This window comes from Typha angustifolia, chromosome 15 (assembly GCF_048772165.1).
Source record: "Typha angustifolia cultivar Huaian chromosome 15, ASM4877216v1, whole genome shotgun sequence".
Classification (NCBI taxonomy): domain Eukaryota; kingdom Viridiplantae; phylum Streptophyta; class Magnoliopsida; order Poales; family Typhaceae; genus Typha; species Typha angustifolia.
In genome coordinates, this window is record NC_133253.1 from 20,568,909 (window position 1) to 20,589,276 (window position 20,368).

Genomic DNA, 20,368 nt, shown 5'->3' on the forward strand with positions numbered 1-20,368 from the left:
TTTCCCTCTCATCCTGCTATATTTTAATAATTGTGGAGGTGTTTTTTATACTATGGAGCTTGTATTTAAGATTGTATTCTTGTAACTTTTGAATGTTAATGAATTGATCTAAAAAGTTAAACAGATTTAGGTATGGCACTGTTCTATGCCCTGGTCTTTCTTTAGCTTCTCCACTAATCTATATGTATTAACCGGATTACTTGTCTCGCCATCTCCATGACTACACATTAAGCAGTCATAGGAAGGATAAGACCATCTTTGAGACGTGAATAAAGCTCGGATAAGACGTTGCATCAAAGCATTAGTTTGGCTTCAGAGTTGACACGAACTAGTCCAGCAACAATGGAGCAAGTGTTTACCACCGTTAGGATTGGATTTGTTTCTACTAGAAGGATCATTCGTTGAGAGGTGAATGGGAAAAGGTAATAACTAACACTGGAATACACCATCATGGTTATCCACTTAGCTCCTCCTTTTTCTTTACTTCGAGTTCTCGAGTGCTTCAGTCATTACTTGAGCACTACTGGGTAATGGGTGGTGGAGATGTGGAATTTAGGAAAGATGGATAGATATCGAAGTAGGTTTATTTATGGGAATGTGATCATGACTGAGAGAGCACAAGGGCCCAATACCTGCAAAGTGACCTAAACATAAGAAACATAATGTCATATATATATATATATATATATGTGTGTGTGTGTGTGTGTGTGTGCAGGCATTTATTAACAACCTAATATAGACTATACTTTTGATCATTAAAATAGAGTTGCAAAATTAATTGCCTAACGCCAAGCCCAGCAAGTCTGTTCGTTTTTTCACATTATTTTTCGACCACTAATTGATGAGAAGCCAATTCATGAGTAACTTAGCTTGTGGATGCTGAATGAAGCAATTAAACAGGCCAAGTCACGTAGAAAAGAAATCGAGTGCCTAATTGGCTTAGGGTGAACCTTTTTTTCCCCTGGTGTGATGTAGATAGAGCAAAGTTACTGCAATTCAAGCAGAAGAGCATAAGGAGTTCTATCACGTCAAGCCTCTGTTACTTAGCAATTTCCAAATGCACATTAGGTCTAATCCACTATAGTTGGAGGTTGCATATGAGGTTTAGTCCCCACACAAAGTTAAAAAGAAATAATATACTAACACTAAAACATGATGTTGGATCCACGACATATAAAGTTGAAATATTTTAGAATATTTGGATTCCATTCCAAAGATCAAATTCCTAGTCCTCTTTCACGAGTGTCGTTGTAGAATATGAGCTCCCTTCTGGACTATATTGGCGTTTTGACTCCACGCTTTGGAGCCATCCGTTGTCCGATTCTTACAGTTGGGAATCTTTTTAACTTTGAGAGGATCAACAGAAGCATCATTACATCATTGTTAACAAGGACAAAGGTAATGCGAATGTCGTACAAGAATTTTTCTATTCACAAACTCTCCCATCATCCCAACCTTTCCCATGATATTAACAGTTTCATAGTCTAAATTAGATTTCAAACTATATACGTAGCCGAATAATTATTTCAAATTAAACTCCGCTGAGACATGCTCTATACCGTCGTGCCTCCAAGTTAACCGTATTACCGAATCATTAATCAAATTGAACAAGCTACCAAAACACCAAACAATTTCTCTATAATATTATTTAAAATTAAAGTCAAACTCATAACTTCCTTAATAATAAAAAAAATACCTATTAATATACATACATACATATATATATATATATATATATATATATATATATATATATATATAGTGATTAATGCTTGCCGTTACCGACAAGATAATGGATTCTCTACAACTACCCTGGCGGCAGGAAGTTGTGCAGTTGGGTTATTTAAAAGCCCATTATTAGGTGTTAAATCATACACAATTGTAATCCGGACAGAACTAAAGAAATAATTTTAACTGATTGTTGGCTTACACATAATAGTCGTAAAATCTGGAATTTAATTTCCCAAAATGACGAGTGCAATCATAAATATAACACTAATATCAAAATATTTAGAATTACAGAGCTCTCTCTTTGATGTTAAACTAATCTGCACTATGGGTAAACGAGTGAGGTACAAGACTAACATTCTACTATAAATATGGGATGCTTGAATCCCAACTTATAAGAAAAACAATATATTTTTTTTAATTTTTGTTGAAAGAATACAGGGCTCTCACACTTTTGAGATGTGGTGAGGAGCCCCATAATATTACCGGGAGAAAATGAATAATGTTACTTCATGTCAGTTGCCAAAGCCAAATGGTGATTGTCTCCTACTGCCGCCCTCTCCGTACTGTTCATTCCATTTCCTTAGTTCGTTCATGCTAGTTGCGTCATAAGCAACCGAAGCACCCACCTTGATGTATCAGAATGAAGTTAGGAAAAATTATTAAGATTTGAAGCCACTGGATTAAAAAGATTCTTGATATTGTATACCTTGGCTTTTGCTTGAATAAAGTCATCCAATCTAAGGGATCTTAATGAAGGTTGTGAACTAGTTACACCTCCCTGAACAATGAAACCATACCCAAGTCAGGATTCCAGAGTTCCAGAAAGAAGAAGAACAAATAAAAGTAGGAAAGAGTTTCAATAAAGCTGTGTAACTGAGCTGATATATTTAAAGAAAAAGAACACAAATAAATTGGATATGACCTAAAGAGATGCCCTTACCTTCTTCTCTCCCTCTAAGAGTTCTTGAACAGGCCTATATGCAGCTGCAATGCACAGGTTCTGCATCGAAGAGTAAGAATGAATGATAAGACACCTATCATATCATAAAAATACCTTACAAGAAGAAAATGAATAATGTTACCTTCAAATCACTTCCTGAATATCCTTCGGTGGCATTGGCAAGTTCATCATATCTAAAATCAGGTTCCAGGTTTTCTTGGGAGAGGAAGATTCTTAGGATTTTCACTCGATTTTCCGCATCAGGAAGATCCACATAAATCCTACATATAGATATATAAATTTAATAGGGTAGAACATGAGGGCAAGAAGTATAATTCTATACAGTACTACAGTGGGCTTCTATGATGTTACCGTCTAGGCAAGCGGCGTATTACGGCATCATCGAGATCAAATGGACGATTCGTGGCAGCAAGAATAAGGATCCTTTGGCTATCCTTGGACCTTAGTCCATCCCAAGCTGCCATAAATTCATTTCGCATTCGTCTTGTTGCTTCATGCTCAAAAGCACCACCTCGAGCACCAAGTAGACTGTCAACCTACCACAACAATGTAATTGCTTAAGATCAGATGATTCAACAGATCATCATCAAACAAAAGGAATAAAGCAACATCAGGACAACACAAGGACATCCATGAAGAAATTTAGTAGGGACAAAGCCGAATGAAAGAAATCACTTTTAAGTAGATTAGCTTGCTACCTCATCAACAAATATTACAACAGGGGCTAGCCTGCTAGCAAAGGAAAAAAGAGCCTTGGTAAGCTTCTCGGCATCTCCAAACCACTGTTCAATATAATAGCAGAAGTAAGATATACAATCATACGGAAAAAGAACCTACCGATAATTCGCATGTAATGCGGCTTCTTGAAGACAACAAAAATCAACTGGAAGTTCCATGCTATTATCATACCACAGGTCATTAATTTTTTTTATCAGATGTCTCCAGAGAGACTTACCAGTCCTTGACGAGTAACTGATATCCAAAAAAGATTTCAGTTTGGCACAACTCAGTTTGCCGTTATTATTTTCCCAGCATGAAAACGACAAAGCCGAATCAATGTTAGAGGATACATGGTAGAACAGTGACTGACTGGGAAAATATGGATAGCATACTTGAACCTTAATAGGAAAATTCTAAATCTATGTAGGATAAAGCACATAAAGTTGGTCAGAGGGTTTAACCCGTACACATGCTACAGCCATCCTACCTTTGATGTAAGAGTCGAACCAGTTATGCTAACAAAGTTTGCTCCAGCTTCAGTTGCAAGTGCTTTGGCAAGAAGTGTTTTTCCAGTTCCAGGAGGCCCAAACAGTAATATTCCTTTGCAAGGCTGAAAGAAGTTTCAATAGTAAGTCAAGTAGAAATGGTGTTCATACAACAATTAAGATAGGCACAAAGCTACAATCCAAAAGCCACTGGAAAAGCAAAAACATAAAGATGTGTCATTGCAAGTGCGTAGAAAATCCTCAAAAATAAAAAAAGCCACTACATAAATGCCACAAAAGCATCAGGACCCAAAATAAGTCAGCTATTTGTGGTCTCAGCTCAAGGAGCCGTACACTCTAGGTGTGTAATAGTTCTTTAACTTCACCTAGTCCTAGTGTCTAGTGACAGTTTCATGAGTGTAGAAGATTCTGTTGGCCACTATGTTTCATCAATATACTGGAGGGGAGGATAGTCTTTTCAATAATAGACCTATAGCCTTCAGCAAGGACAAGCAATCTCGAGAAAAGAACAATTTTCACTTCTGCAAGTAAACAGTTGCTACTCTTTAGTATCGGATCTACTTGCAAAACGTAATTTGCAATCTTCTGAGTACTTTTAGCCTCCTCGTTCTCCAGTATGTAGAATGGATTTATGTTCATCAATTTCAACTTTCAACAGACACTGGCTATATTAAAATGGTACATTTCTCCCAAGCTCTGGTGTAACAATTAATTCTATATACATACAGTAGTAAGAAACTAGTCCACCCAAGAGGCAAAGTGTTATGGTTCATTACCCTTAGTAGATTGCCATGTGAGAAAAGCTCCGGCCTCCTCATAGGAAGTGTGACAAGTTCCTCTAGTGTCTTCTTCACATCCTCGAGAGCACCAATATCATCAAACTTCACTCCTATTTCTTCAGAAGGAACCACAGCTGAAATGAAGTTGCTCTCAAACTCATCTTTAGCAAGACTCTGCAGTAAAGGTGTGGCTTATTTAAGGAAGATGAATTATTAAAGCCTTTGCCACTTACAAAACTTTAAAGACAAATCCAAAGGCAAGCAACCTTTAGACTTTGCGCAGATCTTCTGGAAGTTATTTCCTGTTCCCTCAGCCTTGCAATGGCTATATCCAGACTTTACAGAAAGATAAGACAAGTTTAGATTACAAGACATGGTCCTAATCTGAGAATAACGTCTGTTGTGGGAACTTTTACCTTTCACGGGGAATCATTAGCTTATTACCCTTTATACAGGGGCAGTTAACAGCAGAGAGATAGTGATTCCTAGCCCATCCAACAACTTTCTCAGCTTCTGTGGAAATGAAATCACCGAGAGAGAAAAAAAAACACAGTGGAATAAGAAATTAACCAGTCCAAAATTAACTTCATACCATCCACTTATTATTAAATCTTAGAACTATCATAACAAGTTAAAAAAAATCAAAAGAATAAAGTTTGTGTGCATCACATTCACATTAGCACATGAACGGGAGATGGTTAGGCAGATACATATCAGTGGCATATTCAGTACGATCCCAAGATAGCTGATGTTATAGCCTTCAAAAGAAGACTGGCAGATTGGTTTTTTTGCTCAAGCCGATGTGTAATTTATAGAGGCAGTAAAAAACTTCGAATGCACCTTTATGAGCAATAGCTCCTTTCTCTATATCCTACAATATCAAAATAAGAGGAACAAATACATTGCAGATTACCACCACAATTATGTTCCATATAATCATGTCTGATAGTCTTGTGGATGCATCATAGTAAATCTAAGTTTTCCACTTGTTCAAATCATCATCATCAACTTTGCGATGGATCTTGTTAATGAGGATACACCTTCAATATGGTGGTAGCGGTTAGCCTTGTTTCTGCATAAGTGCAAACTAAACAATGTTCGGAATAAGGTTAAGGTCAGGCTTCCTGGTTAGGGACTGACCTATTTTACAACCAAATTTTGGACTACCACCAGGTCATGAAACTACTACTTTAAGGAATATCCTCTACTTGAGCACCACTAATAAGTTCTTGATGGTCAGGGAAACCTAAAAGGATGGTTCCAAGATAGAACCTTGATAAACCTCCCTATCCAAGACATTAAAAAAGTCTCTGGAGGATCTGATTGATCAAATTATCTTATCACACAGGGGAATCGCCCAACCGCCTTAAACCCCGTTAAATTGCAGAGGTACGCCAATATCCAAACCAAATATTTTCTTACCTGTGAATCTTAGGAGCCTCATACAACTGTTCAAAAGAACCTTCATGAAAGAAAATTTGCCCACTGTGTTATTTAAAAGAGACACATAATTAAAGTATTATGTGAAATTCAATTGTGGTTTCTAGATGTTTCCAAGTGCTGAATCCTTCTGATCCTCACAAGTTACAATATTTAGAACAGTGAGTAGTGACTACTAAACAAATCCCATAAACATATTCGTGTTATTCTGCTGCAAGAAGCAAGTAGAAACAGTTTAACTTACTTTGTCTTGTCAAGATAATACTATCAGAGTTAACTTGTAAAAGCTCCATGCATGACAGTTCATTCTCTTCGAGCACCTATAATACCACAAAAAGAAATGAAGTTGATAGGTGAAAGAGATGCAAATGCAGAAAAGACAAAAAATTCACACATGAGATGCAAAGCAAATGATATGAGGAATATCTATCTTGAGTTAGCATTAATTAATTACCTTTTGCAGTTCTATGAGGTTACTCCTTGAAATTATAATTTGTTGGTCGTCTTCTATCTGTTTATTGAAAATTCTTAGTTGTTCCTCTTCCTGCAAATAAAAGAAGCAATTCAGGATACAAGCAAAAGGCTTACGGTACAATACATTAGCTCATCTTATGCAATTACAACATAGCAAGATTATTGTCAATAAATGGGAGATAGTTGCTTAAGATGCTTTGGACATTTAAGAAAACAAAGTCGACAGTCATTGTAATCCTTGTCAGATTTATGTATCATGTATCTGTTTTAAAGCACATTATCCACTGCCAAAAAGAAAGGCATCTATCTGTTGGCCTTGATGTAATCATCTGATCAAAAATCCAAACTTCGTCACTACAATCACAAAAACAACCATACAAACATGCACTATTAAACAAAGTCATTCTAGACAACATATTTGCAGCTAACAAAAATTGACAGTGAAACCATCGGGATCTTTTATTAGACATATCGTTGCAAGTTGCAACATATTCACATTTTATACAAGAATTCTTACATTTCCGCAAGTAAGAAAATAATAAAAAGTGTAAAGGAATATTGAAGAAAAAAACTGTGCAGATCTTCTATCAGACAGCATAACAGTTTTAGTGGATCTAGACAGATACTTATACTGATGCTACTTTGCATTCTCTCTCTCATGAAAGTTTTAAGATGCAACACTTATCAAAATCATATGGCAATATCTACATCAAAATTCATTGGAATAAGTATTCATCAAAGAAACAGTTGAGGAACTATGAGAAGTTGTGTTGAGATCATAAATTTGCAAAATTCTCAAGGAACTCTGTAGGTTATTTACTTGCTACAAATTACTGAAGCCAACAAAAGACCCAACTGCACTTGAAATGGATATACCCAATAAGTACTTACCAAGCCAGACAACAGGATAATCAAGAATACTTAAACAGAAAATAAAAGGATAAGATGCAAGAGTAGAACAGGATAATTTTTCATGTTTAGCAAAAGAAGAGAGGGAACAAATTCCGTATTGCATTAATATATACCTTTGGGAGTTGAATAGACAGTGTATTCCTGAAGAGTTTGTGTATGTCATTAGCTTTTGAAGATTTAGTTTTTCGTAATCCCTCTGTTAATTGCTTTAATGGCAGAGGCTGCAAATGTAAGTCCAAATTCTTAGTTAATTATCAAAACTGCTACTTTAAGCATGTCAAAGGGATAAAACAGATAATATATCATTACAAATACTTGGCAAAGGAATAAAGCAAATGTAACTAGCAAACTAGTTACCGATGATTCAGCATATAAAGTTTTAAGTCTACTGGTTTTGATTCAGCATATAAAGTTTTAAGTCTGCCGGTTTCAATTCAACATATAAATTTTTAAGTAGAGGTGTAAATGAGCCAAGCTTGAGCGAGCAAGGGTTAGCTCGGCTTGGCTTGAAATTAATATAACTTAGGCTCAAGCTCAATTATACAAGCTCGGCTCAGCTTGGCTCGCCGAAATATCAAGCCAGCCTGACCAGCTTGATCCAAAAAACTAATAACTCGATTAGGCTAATCCACCAAAGCCAATTTAATGCATTTAGAGAGAAAGATAGCTATAAAGGCATATGTACCCTATTGATTTCCGATATGGGACTAAACAACTAAAGATTCTCCATTGAAAAAATAACAAATAAATAGAGTATACTAGGGAATTGAACCTAGGTTAGTTACCTTAAAATAAATTCCTTAACCAATTGTGCTACATAAAACTTACATATCTATTTTTGTCTATATATATATGTATATAATATTATCTCACATACTATATATCAAGCCTATTCGAGTCGAGCTCGAGCGAGCTGACTCTATCTAAGCTCGGCTCAATTAAACTTTCAAGCCCAAAAACCCCCATTTGGCTTGAGCTCTAAATGAGCCGAGCTCATGAGCCGGCAAGCTTCTTTGACAGCTCTAGTTTTAAGACTACTGGTTTCTAGCTAAACTACCAGCAGTGCAAGAAATGAAAGTAAACGAGATGGAGGCAACAATATGTAAAATCTATTTCCCCTCACAATTGAAGAGGACCTACATATGAGCGACTTTAGAAGTTAAAAAAGTGGGTCTGATCAACTGAAAGAAAACACATAGTAAACTGTTCTTATCAGATCAAATTGCATCAGAACTTGCTAGGCAGAGAAAAATATTTAACTGCATTAAAACTCATTACTGAATGCAGTACCTGGTTACATTCTAATGCAAAACATGGGATAAGGCTCAACTGTCCAGATCATGCAAATGACATGAGTTGCATCCTCAAAAAGTATGTAATGGAATTCAAGCAAGTGTTTAACGAACCTTCAGACCTTAGATATGCTTTTGGTTCCTTCCCCTTTTTCCTAGTCTAACATAGGCTACTGTCAACAATAAAGTGGAGATTAATCCTTCCCTAACAGGCCCAAAATGGCTCAAATATGCAATCTAGGCACAAGCAAGAGAAAGTACATAAACCCTTTAATAGGCATCACAATGATTGTTCATGGATGGACTTGGTGAAATCTATACATCTGGAACACTTCCAATTTCTAATGGACTCCAAAGATTATCCATGAGAAAGATGCAGAAATGGGACGAACTTAAGGGTGAAAACGGGTCGGATTAACTCCGACCCGACCCGACTCGGATTGGATTCGGATAAAAAATTTCTATCGATTCGAATTCGAATTCAGATACGGATAGAATTTTTGAAAAAAATTCGGATATGGATTCGGATACGGGTCGGATATATTTTTCGGATTCGGATATGGATATCCGTTTACCCGCATATTTTTTAAAATGATTTACAGTTTTTAGTTTGCTTATTTAAATAGTAAATATTAATATTATTATTAATAATATATTATATATTATTTATAGAGATTAATTTCTCTAATTTTATATATTTGACATACAAAAAAATTATTTGTTGTAAAACTCTTAATAATTTTGTATTAATTATATTTAAATAAAATATTATAATTATTTTAAATTCAATCAATATCCGTTTAAGATCCGATCATTTATCCGAAAATTATCCGTAGCCGTTTAGTTAGGATATGGTTTTAAATTTTGCTATCCGTCCAATATCCGTATCCGTATCCGAATCCGTATCCGAACTAAAAATACGAATCCGGATATGGGTGAGCACTATCCGATCCGTATCCGATCCGTTTTCACCCCTAGAAGAACTAGTAGGGAAAGGTGGCACTCCACAGCTTTATTTTCGAATAAATTCTTACGGTAAACTAAAGCAGCTTTGAAATGCATCAGCATTCTATAAATTCCAGATATGTTGTGACGGGCTACTTCTCCTTAACTTCAACTCTCAAATTCTTTATCTAATTCTATGCTTCCTCTCTTTCACAAGTATCATTTTCCTTCCTCGCCTCTTTCTCCAAGTTCTCTTCATTGAACATGGAAAATTGTCTCTAAGATATTATTTCATTTTTCAAAATGTAGGAATGGGTGCTAACTATTAGGTATATGTTCTAGGTGCAATGACAGAGAATGAAAGAGGAGATACAAAAAATTATGGATTGAAGTTCTTGGAAAAGTATAAGATATATAAAGAGAAACAAGGAGCCAAAAAGCAAAACCATTATCTTTTTAGATGGTCGTGCCCATAAAATTTTTAATATGCCATTAACTTTCAGTGGGAAGCAATTACCAGCCGAGCCACACGACCAAGATGAGGGAGCACCATCGTCTGTCAAAGTAATATTCACAAGGGAATAGTCAGCACAAACTATGACATGTTGTATATTTAAGCACTTTCAAATCAATATTATCTTACAATTTTCTCCTTCTCCTTAGCCCCTGTTGCCACTATGTTCTGTCCAGAAATTAAAAGAACAGGTCCTGGAAGTTGGTCAAACATTTTATCCACCTTACAGATAAACTCTTTCATATTTGATTTAGGAGCTGCTCTTGATAACCACTCGGAACTGTCTGGGAAGTAGACAATAACTGGTTGTAAAGATGGCAAAACCTGTGATTAAAAGGTGAGCAGGAAAACAAATATTAGAAGAAAATATTAAATTAAGTGAAAGAGGCAATCACAATTACAGATATCACAATGTACAGATGCATAATCTAAGGACAACTCAAAATAAAATAACAATCTTATCCTAAAATTGTCCAAATAGAACAGACAGCAGCATGGTTGAGAATACCACCTCACAAAGTGCCTCCATTGCAATGTACCAATCTTCTACCTCAGTATCAAAATCGTGCACAATATCCTGAACTAGAAAATAAAAGAAGCTAAGTTTTAAATGAATCATTGTGCTATAGATATGATTAGTGATTTGATCAAAATAGTAAGCAAAACTATCTAGCAATCATATAACTAAAACATATAAAGAGAATATAGAAATTCAATAGAAGGATAAAAGTACTACGAGAATTCTTTAAAAGTACCCAAGCAAGTCAAATCAACAATAGAACTCTTATATTTCTCAAAAGACAATCATGATGGAGTTCTTTTAGTTTGGTTCTCATATTAGTGACTTGGGAACAAAGACATATGCAGAGTTGTATCCCCAATAGAATCTTATCTGGAGGCACCCTTTAACAGTTTTTCGCAAGTTGAATGAGCCTAAACTGTGATGAACAAATTTAATTCATCCAATATCTGGAGGCACCCTTTGATAAAGGTTGAACAAAGACATCAGCAAAGAACCTTTCAAGTACCCTTGAGGCCTTCACATTAAAAGATACTTGTTTTTTACTGACTTGGTAGGAAAACTAATTCTCATGGATCAGTAAGACTTAATAAATATAACATCCATTCAGTGCAAGCTTCCTACCATTGTAACCTTTTCCAAACCATTGAGGAAGCATTTTTGAAAGATCCCAGATAGTCGACATCTTTCTCTAGTGATCAACAAAATGAATTTAGAGAAAATACCTAAGGGCTATGATTTATAAGCATGATAACTGAACATTGGAGAGACTGTTACTTTGCAATCTATTAGTAGCTATAAAAGGCTTGATATAGAAGCATACTGTCAATCCAGTAAATAGATGATTTCGCCTTTTCTTCCTTGATTTTCTCATCGCCACGTCCTTCCTCCACCTTGTTCTCGAGATTGTCAAAAATGACAGCTACTTGTTCCCCATTGATCTCATATACTTCACCACGTTGCCCTTTAGACAGAGGCCTGAAAATTCAATTGATTCAAACTTGAAAGAACTACAAAAAGGTTAAATCTAAGCGTAACTTCTAAAAGATAAAATGGATTGTGAAGGTTAAATATAGCTATATAAGATCAAGAAAAGAAAAGAAATATCAATCATACAAAGGAAGGCAGACTGTAATCAAAATAACTTTCAATTCCTCTTTCTTTTTTTCCTTTTTTCTGATTTCCTTTTATTTTTAAGGGCTCCCATCAGGGCAATGCAAATCAACCTTTTGAGACGCTAAGAAACCCAAACTATGTGTGACAATAAGAAAATATAATACCCACAGATATGCCTATCAATATACACATATAATTAGTCCAATGCAAAAGCTTAAAGCATATCTATAAAGCACTAAAGACACGGTAGACAGCAATGGAGCCATGAGGCCCTGACACCACAAACGAGTCATAAAATTGTGAAATTCGACAGATACCAAAGACATGTGTGCCTCCATGAGATCTTATACTGTACAGAATGAGGGGAGCCCTCATCGAAGAAGGAAACTATTAAAAAACACTCATCAATGGGACAGCGACTAGTTTTTTTTTTCAAGAGACCATACTATGAAATATTTTTCCTGCTCCAATACAGTAACTTTAGTGACTTAACCAAGAAAAATCTACCATTGCAGCAGAAAATTGCATGACTTAAACCAAAGTATGCCAATGGATGTTAACCCAAAAGAAATAGGGAAAAGCTTCTTGTATAACAAGCAGGATACCTAACAAATGGTAAGCAACTGAACTTTCCTATTGCTTTTAACTAGAGTACTTACACCACCTTAAATAAATTTTAAAAAAATGAAAAACACTAAAAAAATAAATATTAAAAAAAGAATCATGTATACATAATTTTGCATTTTCTAGTCCATTTTTTCACATGTAGCTCCATCAGCTGTATCTTGGACCAATTTTCAAGTTCAGCTTTCATTGATGAACCAACCCACGTTTATGGAAAACATATTAAAAGGACAGGACCACTACAAATTCATGTCATGATCCTGAAACCATAATTTTACAATTTTTTGTAGCCGAAGAGGGTATGCTTTGTGCATTAATATTCATTATCGTCATTCACAAACAAGTATAAAACTTATAGCATCTTAGATGAAAAGGAATTTGGAGAAGAGAAGCGCAACATCCTGATTTGAAACTGAAAACATGATATACGAATTTGGAAGTGGTTGCCAAAAAATGACACAATTCAAGGAACATCTTCCTACTATAGAAGCCAGATCAACAGTCAATAGAAAAATTATCCTATGCTATATAGGAAGACTTACCCACCCACCTGCCACTAATAGAAGTAAAGGCATTTGTTGGACCATCAGAAGTTGGTATTTTCCCCAATATGATCCTGTGATACAATATATGTGAACAATCAGGATTGAATAAATATGAAGCTCAATGAGCTGGGCTAAATATCAAAAGAGTGCTGACTTTCAAAGTAACAAAAATAAGAGTGCAAAAATTACATCACAAGTTCAAAACCACACATGATACAGTTCAAAACCAGATGATGCATCACTGAGATAAGTTGCAAATATACTAATTTAATATCCAACCATAATAAGATTGATCCTGAAAACCCTTGGAATTCTTAGCAATATCATGAAATCATATAAGAAATGAGCTAATAAAATTTATAAAATGAACTAATAAAAATTTATAGAACCCTCTCTTGCTGAAACTAGAGGAAGAACCGAAGAATTTCTTTCTTAATTTTAATACTAGACATATATATATCCCCTTTCAACCCATGCACAACCTTTCTCAAACATGACACTCTATAAGCTGTTGTGCCAGAAGGTAGGAACATCGAGCCATACGATGATTAATCCAGGAATTAGTAAGGAGCAAAAGAAAATAAAAAAATCAATGGCAAGAAATGGTTGATGAAAGCACAAATCGTATTTGAAGATTCTAATAAACTTTTATTAAGCTCTGACTTTCACATAATTTAATATGTTGAAATAGCAAGCTTTTCTCACATAGTACCAATCATAAGTCCAGGTCGATATGCCTCCATATTGACCCATCTGACCCCCACAATTGGTACCAAACTTGACTGAACAGCTTCAGGCACCAGAAGGTTATGGTACCTAAAATCTAGAGCTGTTGGTAGTTGGATAGAGTTATCTTATTAAGCAAAAGCAGAAGAAAAGGAACAAACCTCAGATCTAAGCAGAAATAATTGCTGAAGTCAAATCTTACAATGTTAAATTCTAAAACATTTCGCTAAGAAAAAATATATATCCACCACACATACATGCACACACATTGATATATGTACATATATATGTACCTAAGCCATCTAGCTCAAAAAATGTCTACCTGTAGGTGTAAACACTTCGATTATGTTCTAGCTATTCATAAAGTCAACTATTAAACTATGGGATAACTGCAAAATAATGTGCCAAAATGACTTCACCATTCTATTTAAAATTTAAGGAATCACAACAGAGGAAAAAAATATCTAAATGATAGTAAAAGGAGATGATTCACTCAGCAGAACATCAATAATGCATGTAAGCCAGCAAGCCTAACAATACACATGATTTCTAAGATGTTCAACCTTTATAATGCAAATAAAAAATAAAACAACTGTGATATGCTTAATGGGCATCTGAAATCTGCACTTCTTAGATTGTCAAGGTGGCCCATGACTGACACTAAGAGAACACATACAGTCTATGAGGGTACTAAAAAATCTATCATATAAGAGATTCAAAAACATAAATATATCATTCAACATGGTTGTAACTTATAAGTTTGCTGATTATGCATTCATAAAAAAGTACCCATACACATTAGCCTGAAATGAAAGGTTTAAGGTCAAAATGCTTTAACACTATAAATATGAAGAAGATACAATAGAGCCACTACTCACAAATAACTGGAATTACTAAATAGTTCGTCAACTTTCTGCGTGTAAGATGACAAGTAGAATACCTGTGATCAACTTCAACATGCACAGAAGTCCCAATGTACTTCACCCTATCCCCTGATGCAACAAAGGAATTGCCTAAGCATGCATTCTGAAGATATAGGTATTTAGAAGTAAGAATTTTCAGAGGTCTCTTTCAACTCAAAATAAAGTAAAATAAAAGGAGTTCCATCCAAAGCAAAAACCATTAAGCATATTATCTTAATACTGCATAAGAAGTGCAGCAAAGTGAGATGAAGGTAATGTCACCATCTTTCAGTACCCTAAAAATGTAAATCAGAGTAACACAATATATGATACTTTAGGCTAGAACTCTTTGACCCAGATTGTTAAACTAGAGCAAGAATAGGGTCTTTAAGAGTGAAGATTTCATATAACTCAAGGTTAAAGAATGTCTACTTCTTAGAATTAATTGTTAGGGAGATACGAGAGGAAAGTACAAAGATTTCAACAGATAATTGCTGTTTTCTTTACTTAATAGTGTAATTGAAGTAGATATAAGTTCTTGCAGTAATAAAGATTAAGCATCCAATTTTGCCACTGGAGAACATCTTATAAAGAATAAGAGCTATACATTTTTGTCCTATAAAATGAATTAAATTTGCTTTCTTTCCTACTACAAATGTTGGATGTTTACCAATATTTCACTCATCTGGGATTTCTAGATTTTCACCAATTGATTCATTTTGTCAAATGTTCTGTCATTCAGTCTGACATAAGCACTTACAGTAATAAGGATTAAGCAATCCAATTTTGCCCACAGGTGAACATCGCATAAAGAATAAGAGCAATTCAATTTTTATTAATAAAATGAATTAAATTACTTTCTTTCTACTACAATGTTGGATTTTACTATTCCACTCATCTGAAATTTATAGATTTGTGGAGAAAAACTCACCAATTTGTTTCGCCAAATGTTCTGTAGTTTAGTCAGACTTACTATAATTGCAGCATATGGAGTGACAAGACATTTGGGATTTGACATATATAAGACCATAGAAAGGGGACGGCAAAAGCATCATCATTTAATTCACATAAATAAATTTCTAATCCAATTTGAGAAAAGAGTAATGAGCAATTAATTTTCTTCTCTTTTCCAAATTTCATAGAAATTGGAACCTAACTTTAGAAAATTCGTTAAAGAAGAAACATTGATAGAATGACTTACATGCTCTCCTTCAATTGGTCAAATTTCTAATTTTTTATCTTTTCGCTTAATATTTGAGGGAATCATTTTACTTATCAAGGTAGCACACTAAAATTTGAATGAAAGGGCTTAGTAGGCTCAGTCGGCTCGTAGGAAAATATTTTACTAATTCTATCTAATCAAAATGAAGCAATGGACATTAAGTTTTGAAGCAAACTGGTTACTTCTTTGATAACACTGGAAAAATAGTTATAGTGTTTTGTTAGTTCTACCAAACAAGAATAAGATAATAGGCATTTTTTGAACAAAAGTGAAAAAAAAAAAACAAATGAAAGGCCCAACCAACAACAGGGGCATATCTCTATTCCGGCATCTTGATTAGGGTTTCTAATATGTCGAGCTTCTAAGCATCTCCATCTCAAATAATGTTATGACTTCTCTTTATTTGCTTTAAAACAGAGGATTTGTTTCATGAGAATAATCATTTCCTCTTCATTCACAACTAAAGAAATAAATGCATATAACAAGAACGTCTTGAATAGTCCATATAGTACAAAAGAATTATCTAGAGAGAAGTGCAAGAGTCTTTACCCTTTTTCAGAGGTCTTTTAGATTCTTCTGTTGAAACAACAGTCTCTGACTTTTCTGATATTGAGGCACTCTCAGCTTCTCCAGCGACTCTCTAAAGCATATTATAACCAAGGAAATTACATCACCAGACAACATTAGCACATGACACTAAAGCAATCTATCACTTGGTCATGCAATAACACAAAAACAACACATGAATATGATTGTTAGACAACAAACGGTCAATAACAAATTAACCAAAGTCGAAGATAATTAAGTATCAATATCATGTATGATTACTATATTTCTCATGTATGTTGATATTCATTAATTTAAGGACTAAAGTTACTACTTTTGAGTGCTCATCAAATAATAATATCTTTTCATAGAAAAAGTAACAAGCATGATTGGTTTGTACTTAAATATAGGGGGTGTTTAGTTGCTAGAAAGCAAGGGAAGAAAGTAGTCACTTCCAAAAAAAAATTTATTTTAATAAAGTGATTAACTTCAATAAAGTGACTTCCTTACCTACTAAAAATAGTTTCACTTTTTCATTTTGACTTTCTTCTTTAAAATGAAAGAGCCACTTCATTGAGGTCAATCAGTTTATTGAACTCCACTTTCTAATAATCAAAAACACCCATAGGAGAATTGGAAAGTACATCAACAAGACTCCTAATAACTAGTAGAATCTCATATTCATGTCATTCTTTTCCCATGTCCCATAATAATGGGAATGATTCAGATGTCACACTCTGTATGAAAGATTAAATACATCCTGCTCTACTCATTTTTGCAAACATTCCATTGTTGTTTTTGAGTTAACCTAGGATATACCTCCTGACCAGAAGTAAAGATCTAACCTGAAAATTTCACTAACCCAGACAAGAAACACTTAGTGGTTGCTTATGAGCTTGAGCTCATATGACCCTATGGAGGAAGCTATCATAATAGCAGTTGATGATACACCGAATCATGACTTGTTGTTCAAGCCTTGTTGACAAATGTTATGGGCTACTACTAAATTAGTTGAACACAACTGAAATCAAACTCTATCACAGTATCACATTGAAAGTCAATAAGCAAGATCACTCCAATCCAAATTAAATGCATGTCACGTATGGGTTTTAGACCACTTATAAAGGTTTATGGCATGAAGAATTGAGTTGAAATGTACAACCCAAATCAACATAGGCACTAGGAATACCATTTGAAATGACCACTGACACCAAGACACCAAGTACAATAAAACATGCCAATCAAGCAAAGAGAGGCAGAATCATTTGCTTGCAAAAGACACTTAAATGGAAGAGCAAGCTTCTTTCTTTCAGGCTGAACATCTTGTTATCTATCTTTGTAACATGCATGGGAATAATAAGAACTGAGAATGCAAGAAATGCTAACTTCCATAAAAAGGAAACAATGACAGGATCGTTCTTTCACCTTTCATGCATATTCCGTCCCTTGACCTTCAAATTAGAGTCAATATTTTGCATTTAATACATTAATGGCCACGTTAATTCCACTTATTCCGGTAATCACTATTGATACATAGACGCTTACCTGTGCAAATTCCTCAAGACTGCAGGGCACAAGCTTCTTCAGGGCCTGAGCTGATGCTTGTACAGCATCATCATCACTCTCACTAGATTTTGCTTCATTACTACTTGTCCATTCCTCATTATTTGCGTCATTCTCATCTTCAATCTCTGATTCTGATGTACATTCTTCATCTGATCCTGCATTTTCCTCATCAGACTCACATTCTGAGGAACATTCTTCTCCATAGTCCTGCACCAAATAAGTATCAGGGTTTTTTCATTGATATGGTAATCTACAACCAAGTTGAAATATATATATATATATAAGAAATGCTGCACTTACATATGGAGCTAATACACTGCTATCAAGGACCAGTATAGGGACCTGTAAGTCTCGGGCAAGAGCTCTTACTAGTCTCTCTCGGTACAGCTCAGTTCCTTCAGACAGCAAGAACAATTTATTAAAAAAATTAAATAAAAATAAAAGGATTCAGAGACACTATCTGCATAAACTTTTTCCATACACAACCTGGCATACTCTGAAGCAATATCCTCCCTCCTGAGGAAACCAGCCGAGAACCATAAGATGATGTAAAATTTTTGTGTTTCAGGTGGGATGCAGCACATTCCACCAGTAAGTTTTTAGTGTGCTCACTTGTGGCAAAAAGAAATGGAATGAGTCACAATAAAGAGTGTTACAATAAGCTACCGCTGAACAATTTGGACATTATGACTTACTTAACATAATAAGGAAAACTATCCCATGAAGGCATGATCTTCTCCCATGGAACCACCCTCCGCAAAAATTCATTCTTGAACATCTCCCGCTTGGTCAAGAAAGGGGACTCTCGCTTTTTATTATCAGTGGACAACCTCTCACTGTTGAGCCAATCCTGTTGGTCTTGTTCCCCAAGACGTGCATGCTCATCAGAGTACCTCACACCAATTACAGCCTCCTCTTTTGTAGTCTTCCCTATACCAAAATTTGCAGTGTCTTTGGCAGGCACATGTTTTCCCTCGCTTGGATTAGCTCCATCACCTTTTGAGCAGTAAAATCTACAAGAACTATTGGGGTAACAAGCAGCATACCTCCTATAATTTCCTATGTCACGACTTGACGATCTAAAAACACCATCCTTCAAAGGTTTGTCTATATGAAAAACACTTCTGCTTGACGGCCTAGATGTACTACCAGACTGTACAAGTAAAAAATACAGATTCTGGCCTCTGCACTTTAATCTCCTCGCATACATTGCAGCCTTCTGTTACCAGCAGCAAATCTTTATTTCATCCCAAAAGACTTCATAACTAATTGGCGTCAAGATAGAGCATGCGACGAAGATTCAACGAGAAGAACCAAAATTTCTGCAAGAAAAACGATTCTTTTATCAGCATCTCTATGAAAACACAACCGCAAGAAATTTGAAAATCCTCAGAAAGGTTGATAAAAGCATCACAAAACAGACAATCTAGTTCAAGAACCGATCTGCAACCATATCATCAGTAAAGACTCCTCCTTTGGAAACAACAGGAACTTGCCAACCCTAATGTAACAATCTATAGAGAAGGGAAGAACCTGTCGAGGGGTGCGCCTTTTTGCTTTGCGTCTTCTATCTTATTATGTTGTTGAACAGTGGAGGACAGGGTCCGAGAGGGAGTTGTTCTGCTACCTTCGTCCGGTAAACACAACCTTGCAAGAACTTTGAAAATTCTCAGAAAAGTTTAACCTTTAATCGCATCAAACAACGGATAACCTACTTCAAAAACCGATCGAAACTATGTCATTAGACAAGACTCCTCCTTCGAAAACAAAAGGAGAAAAGAATCTGGCAAACCCTAAGGCAACAATCCAGAGAGAAGGCAAGAACCTGTCGAGGTTCGTCCCTACGCGTTGCGCCGCTTCTTTCTCGTATTATTTTCTTCAAAGCGAAGACGACGGATCGAGAGGGAATTTATTCTATCCCTCGTCCGGGTTTCCCGAGCAGCCGTAACTCTTACTCAGCTCTTTAGGACCGGGTTGGATTTTATAACATATCACGCGGTGGGCCGTCCATAGTACTAATTTATAGACAGATCTAAAGCCCAAAAGCCGGCCCATTTAGCCCATCAAGAAATTTCAGATTATTAAAACACCGGCTAGCACGGCACTTACCGACCGTGTCGTAAGAGGAGAAAAAAACATTAAAGGAGTACTCACCTTCGCTGTTATCATCACTTGAGCTCGCATCAGATGTCCTAGCTCGAGGAAAAATGAAAAAAGATTGAGAGATCAAAAGTGAGTTATCAATTAAAAACTTAAGTTACAGATCCTTCTCCAATGAGTCAAGGCATCTGATGTGAGCTCAGGTGACGACGAAAACAAACAATAAT

At 35.4% G+C, this 20,368-nt stretch overlaps 1 protein-coding gene across 6 annotated transcripts; it reads right to left on the minus strand.

Annotated features, from left to right (window-relative positions):
• Positions 1 to 1,899: 1,899 nt before the first annotated feature.
• Positions 1,900 to 19,985, minus strand: LOC140777654 (uncharacterized). 6 transcript variants are annotated; one of them, XM_073121913.1, is made up of 26 exons: positions 19,867 to 19,985; positions 19,575 to 19,688; positions 18,737 to 19,363; positions 18,528 to 18,652; positions 18,342 to 18,436; positions 18,021 to 18,248; positions 16,479 to 16,569; positions 14,746 to 14,797; positions 13,085 to 13,150; positions 11,618 to 11,772; positions 10,786 to 10,856; positions 10,404 to 10,598; positions 10,278 to 10,316; positions 7,637 to 7,744; positions 6,592 to 6,681; positions 6,382 to 6,457; positions 5,114 to 5,210; positions 4,964 to 5,033; positions 4,695 to 4,871; positions 3,900 to 4,022; positions 3,391 to 3,474; positions 3,044 to 3,228; positions 2,814 to 2,952; positions 2,672 to 2,731; positions 2,438 to 2,509; positions 1,900 to 2,357 (listed from the first exon to the last, which is right to left on the minus strand). In XM_073121913.1, exons 3-26 carry the CDS (start codon positions 19,249 to 19,251, stop codon positions 2,244 to 2,246), a joined length of 3,027 nt encoding a protein of 1,008 aa, XP_072978014.1. In that variant the 5' UTR covers positions 19,252 to 19,363; positions 19,575 to 19,688; positions 19,867 to 19,985; the 3' UTR covers positions 1,900 to 2,243. The 6 variants fall into 6 exon arrangements, with proteins under 6 accessions (XP_072978014.1, XP_072978012.1, XP_072978013.1 ...); XM_073121911.1 differs by having other exon boundaries at positions 19,575 to 19,698; positions 19,867 to 19,984; XM_073121912.1 differs by having other exon boundaries at positions 19,575 to 19,752; positions 19,867 to 19,981.
• Between the last annotated feature and the right edge of the window lie 383 nt (positions 19,986 to 20,368).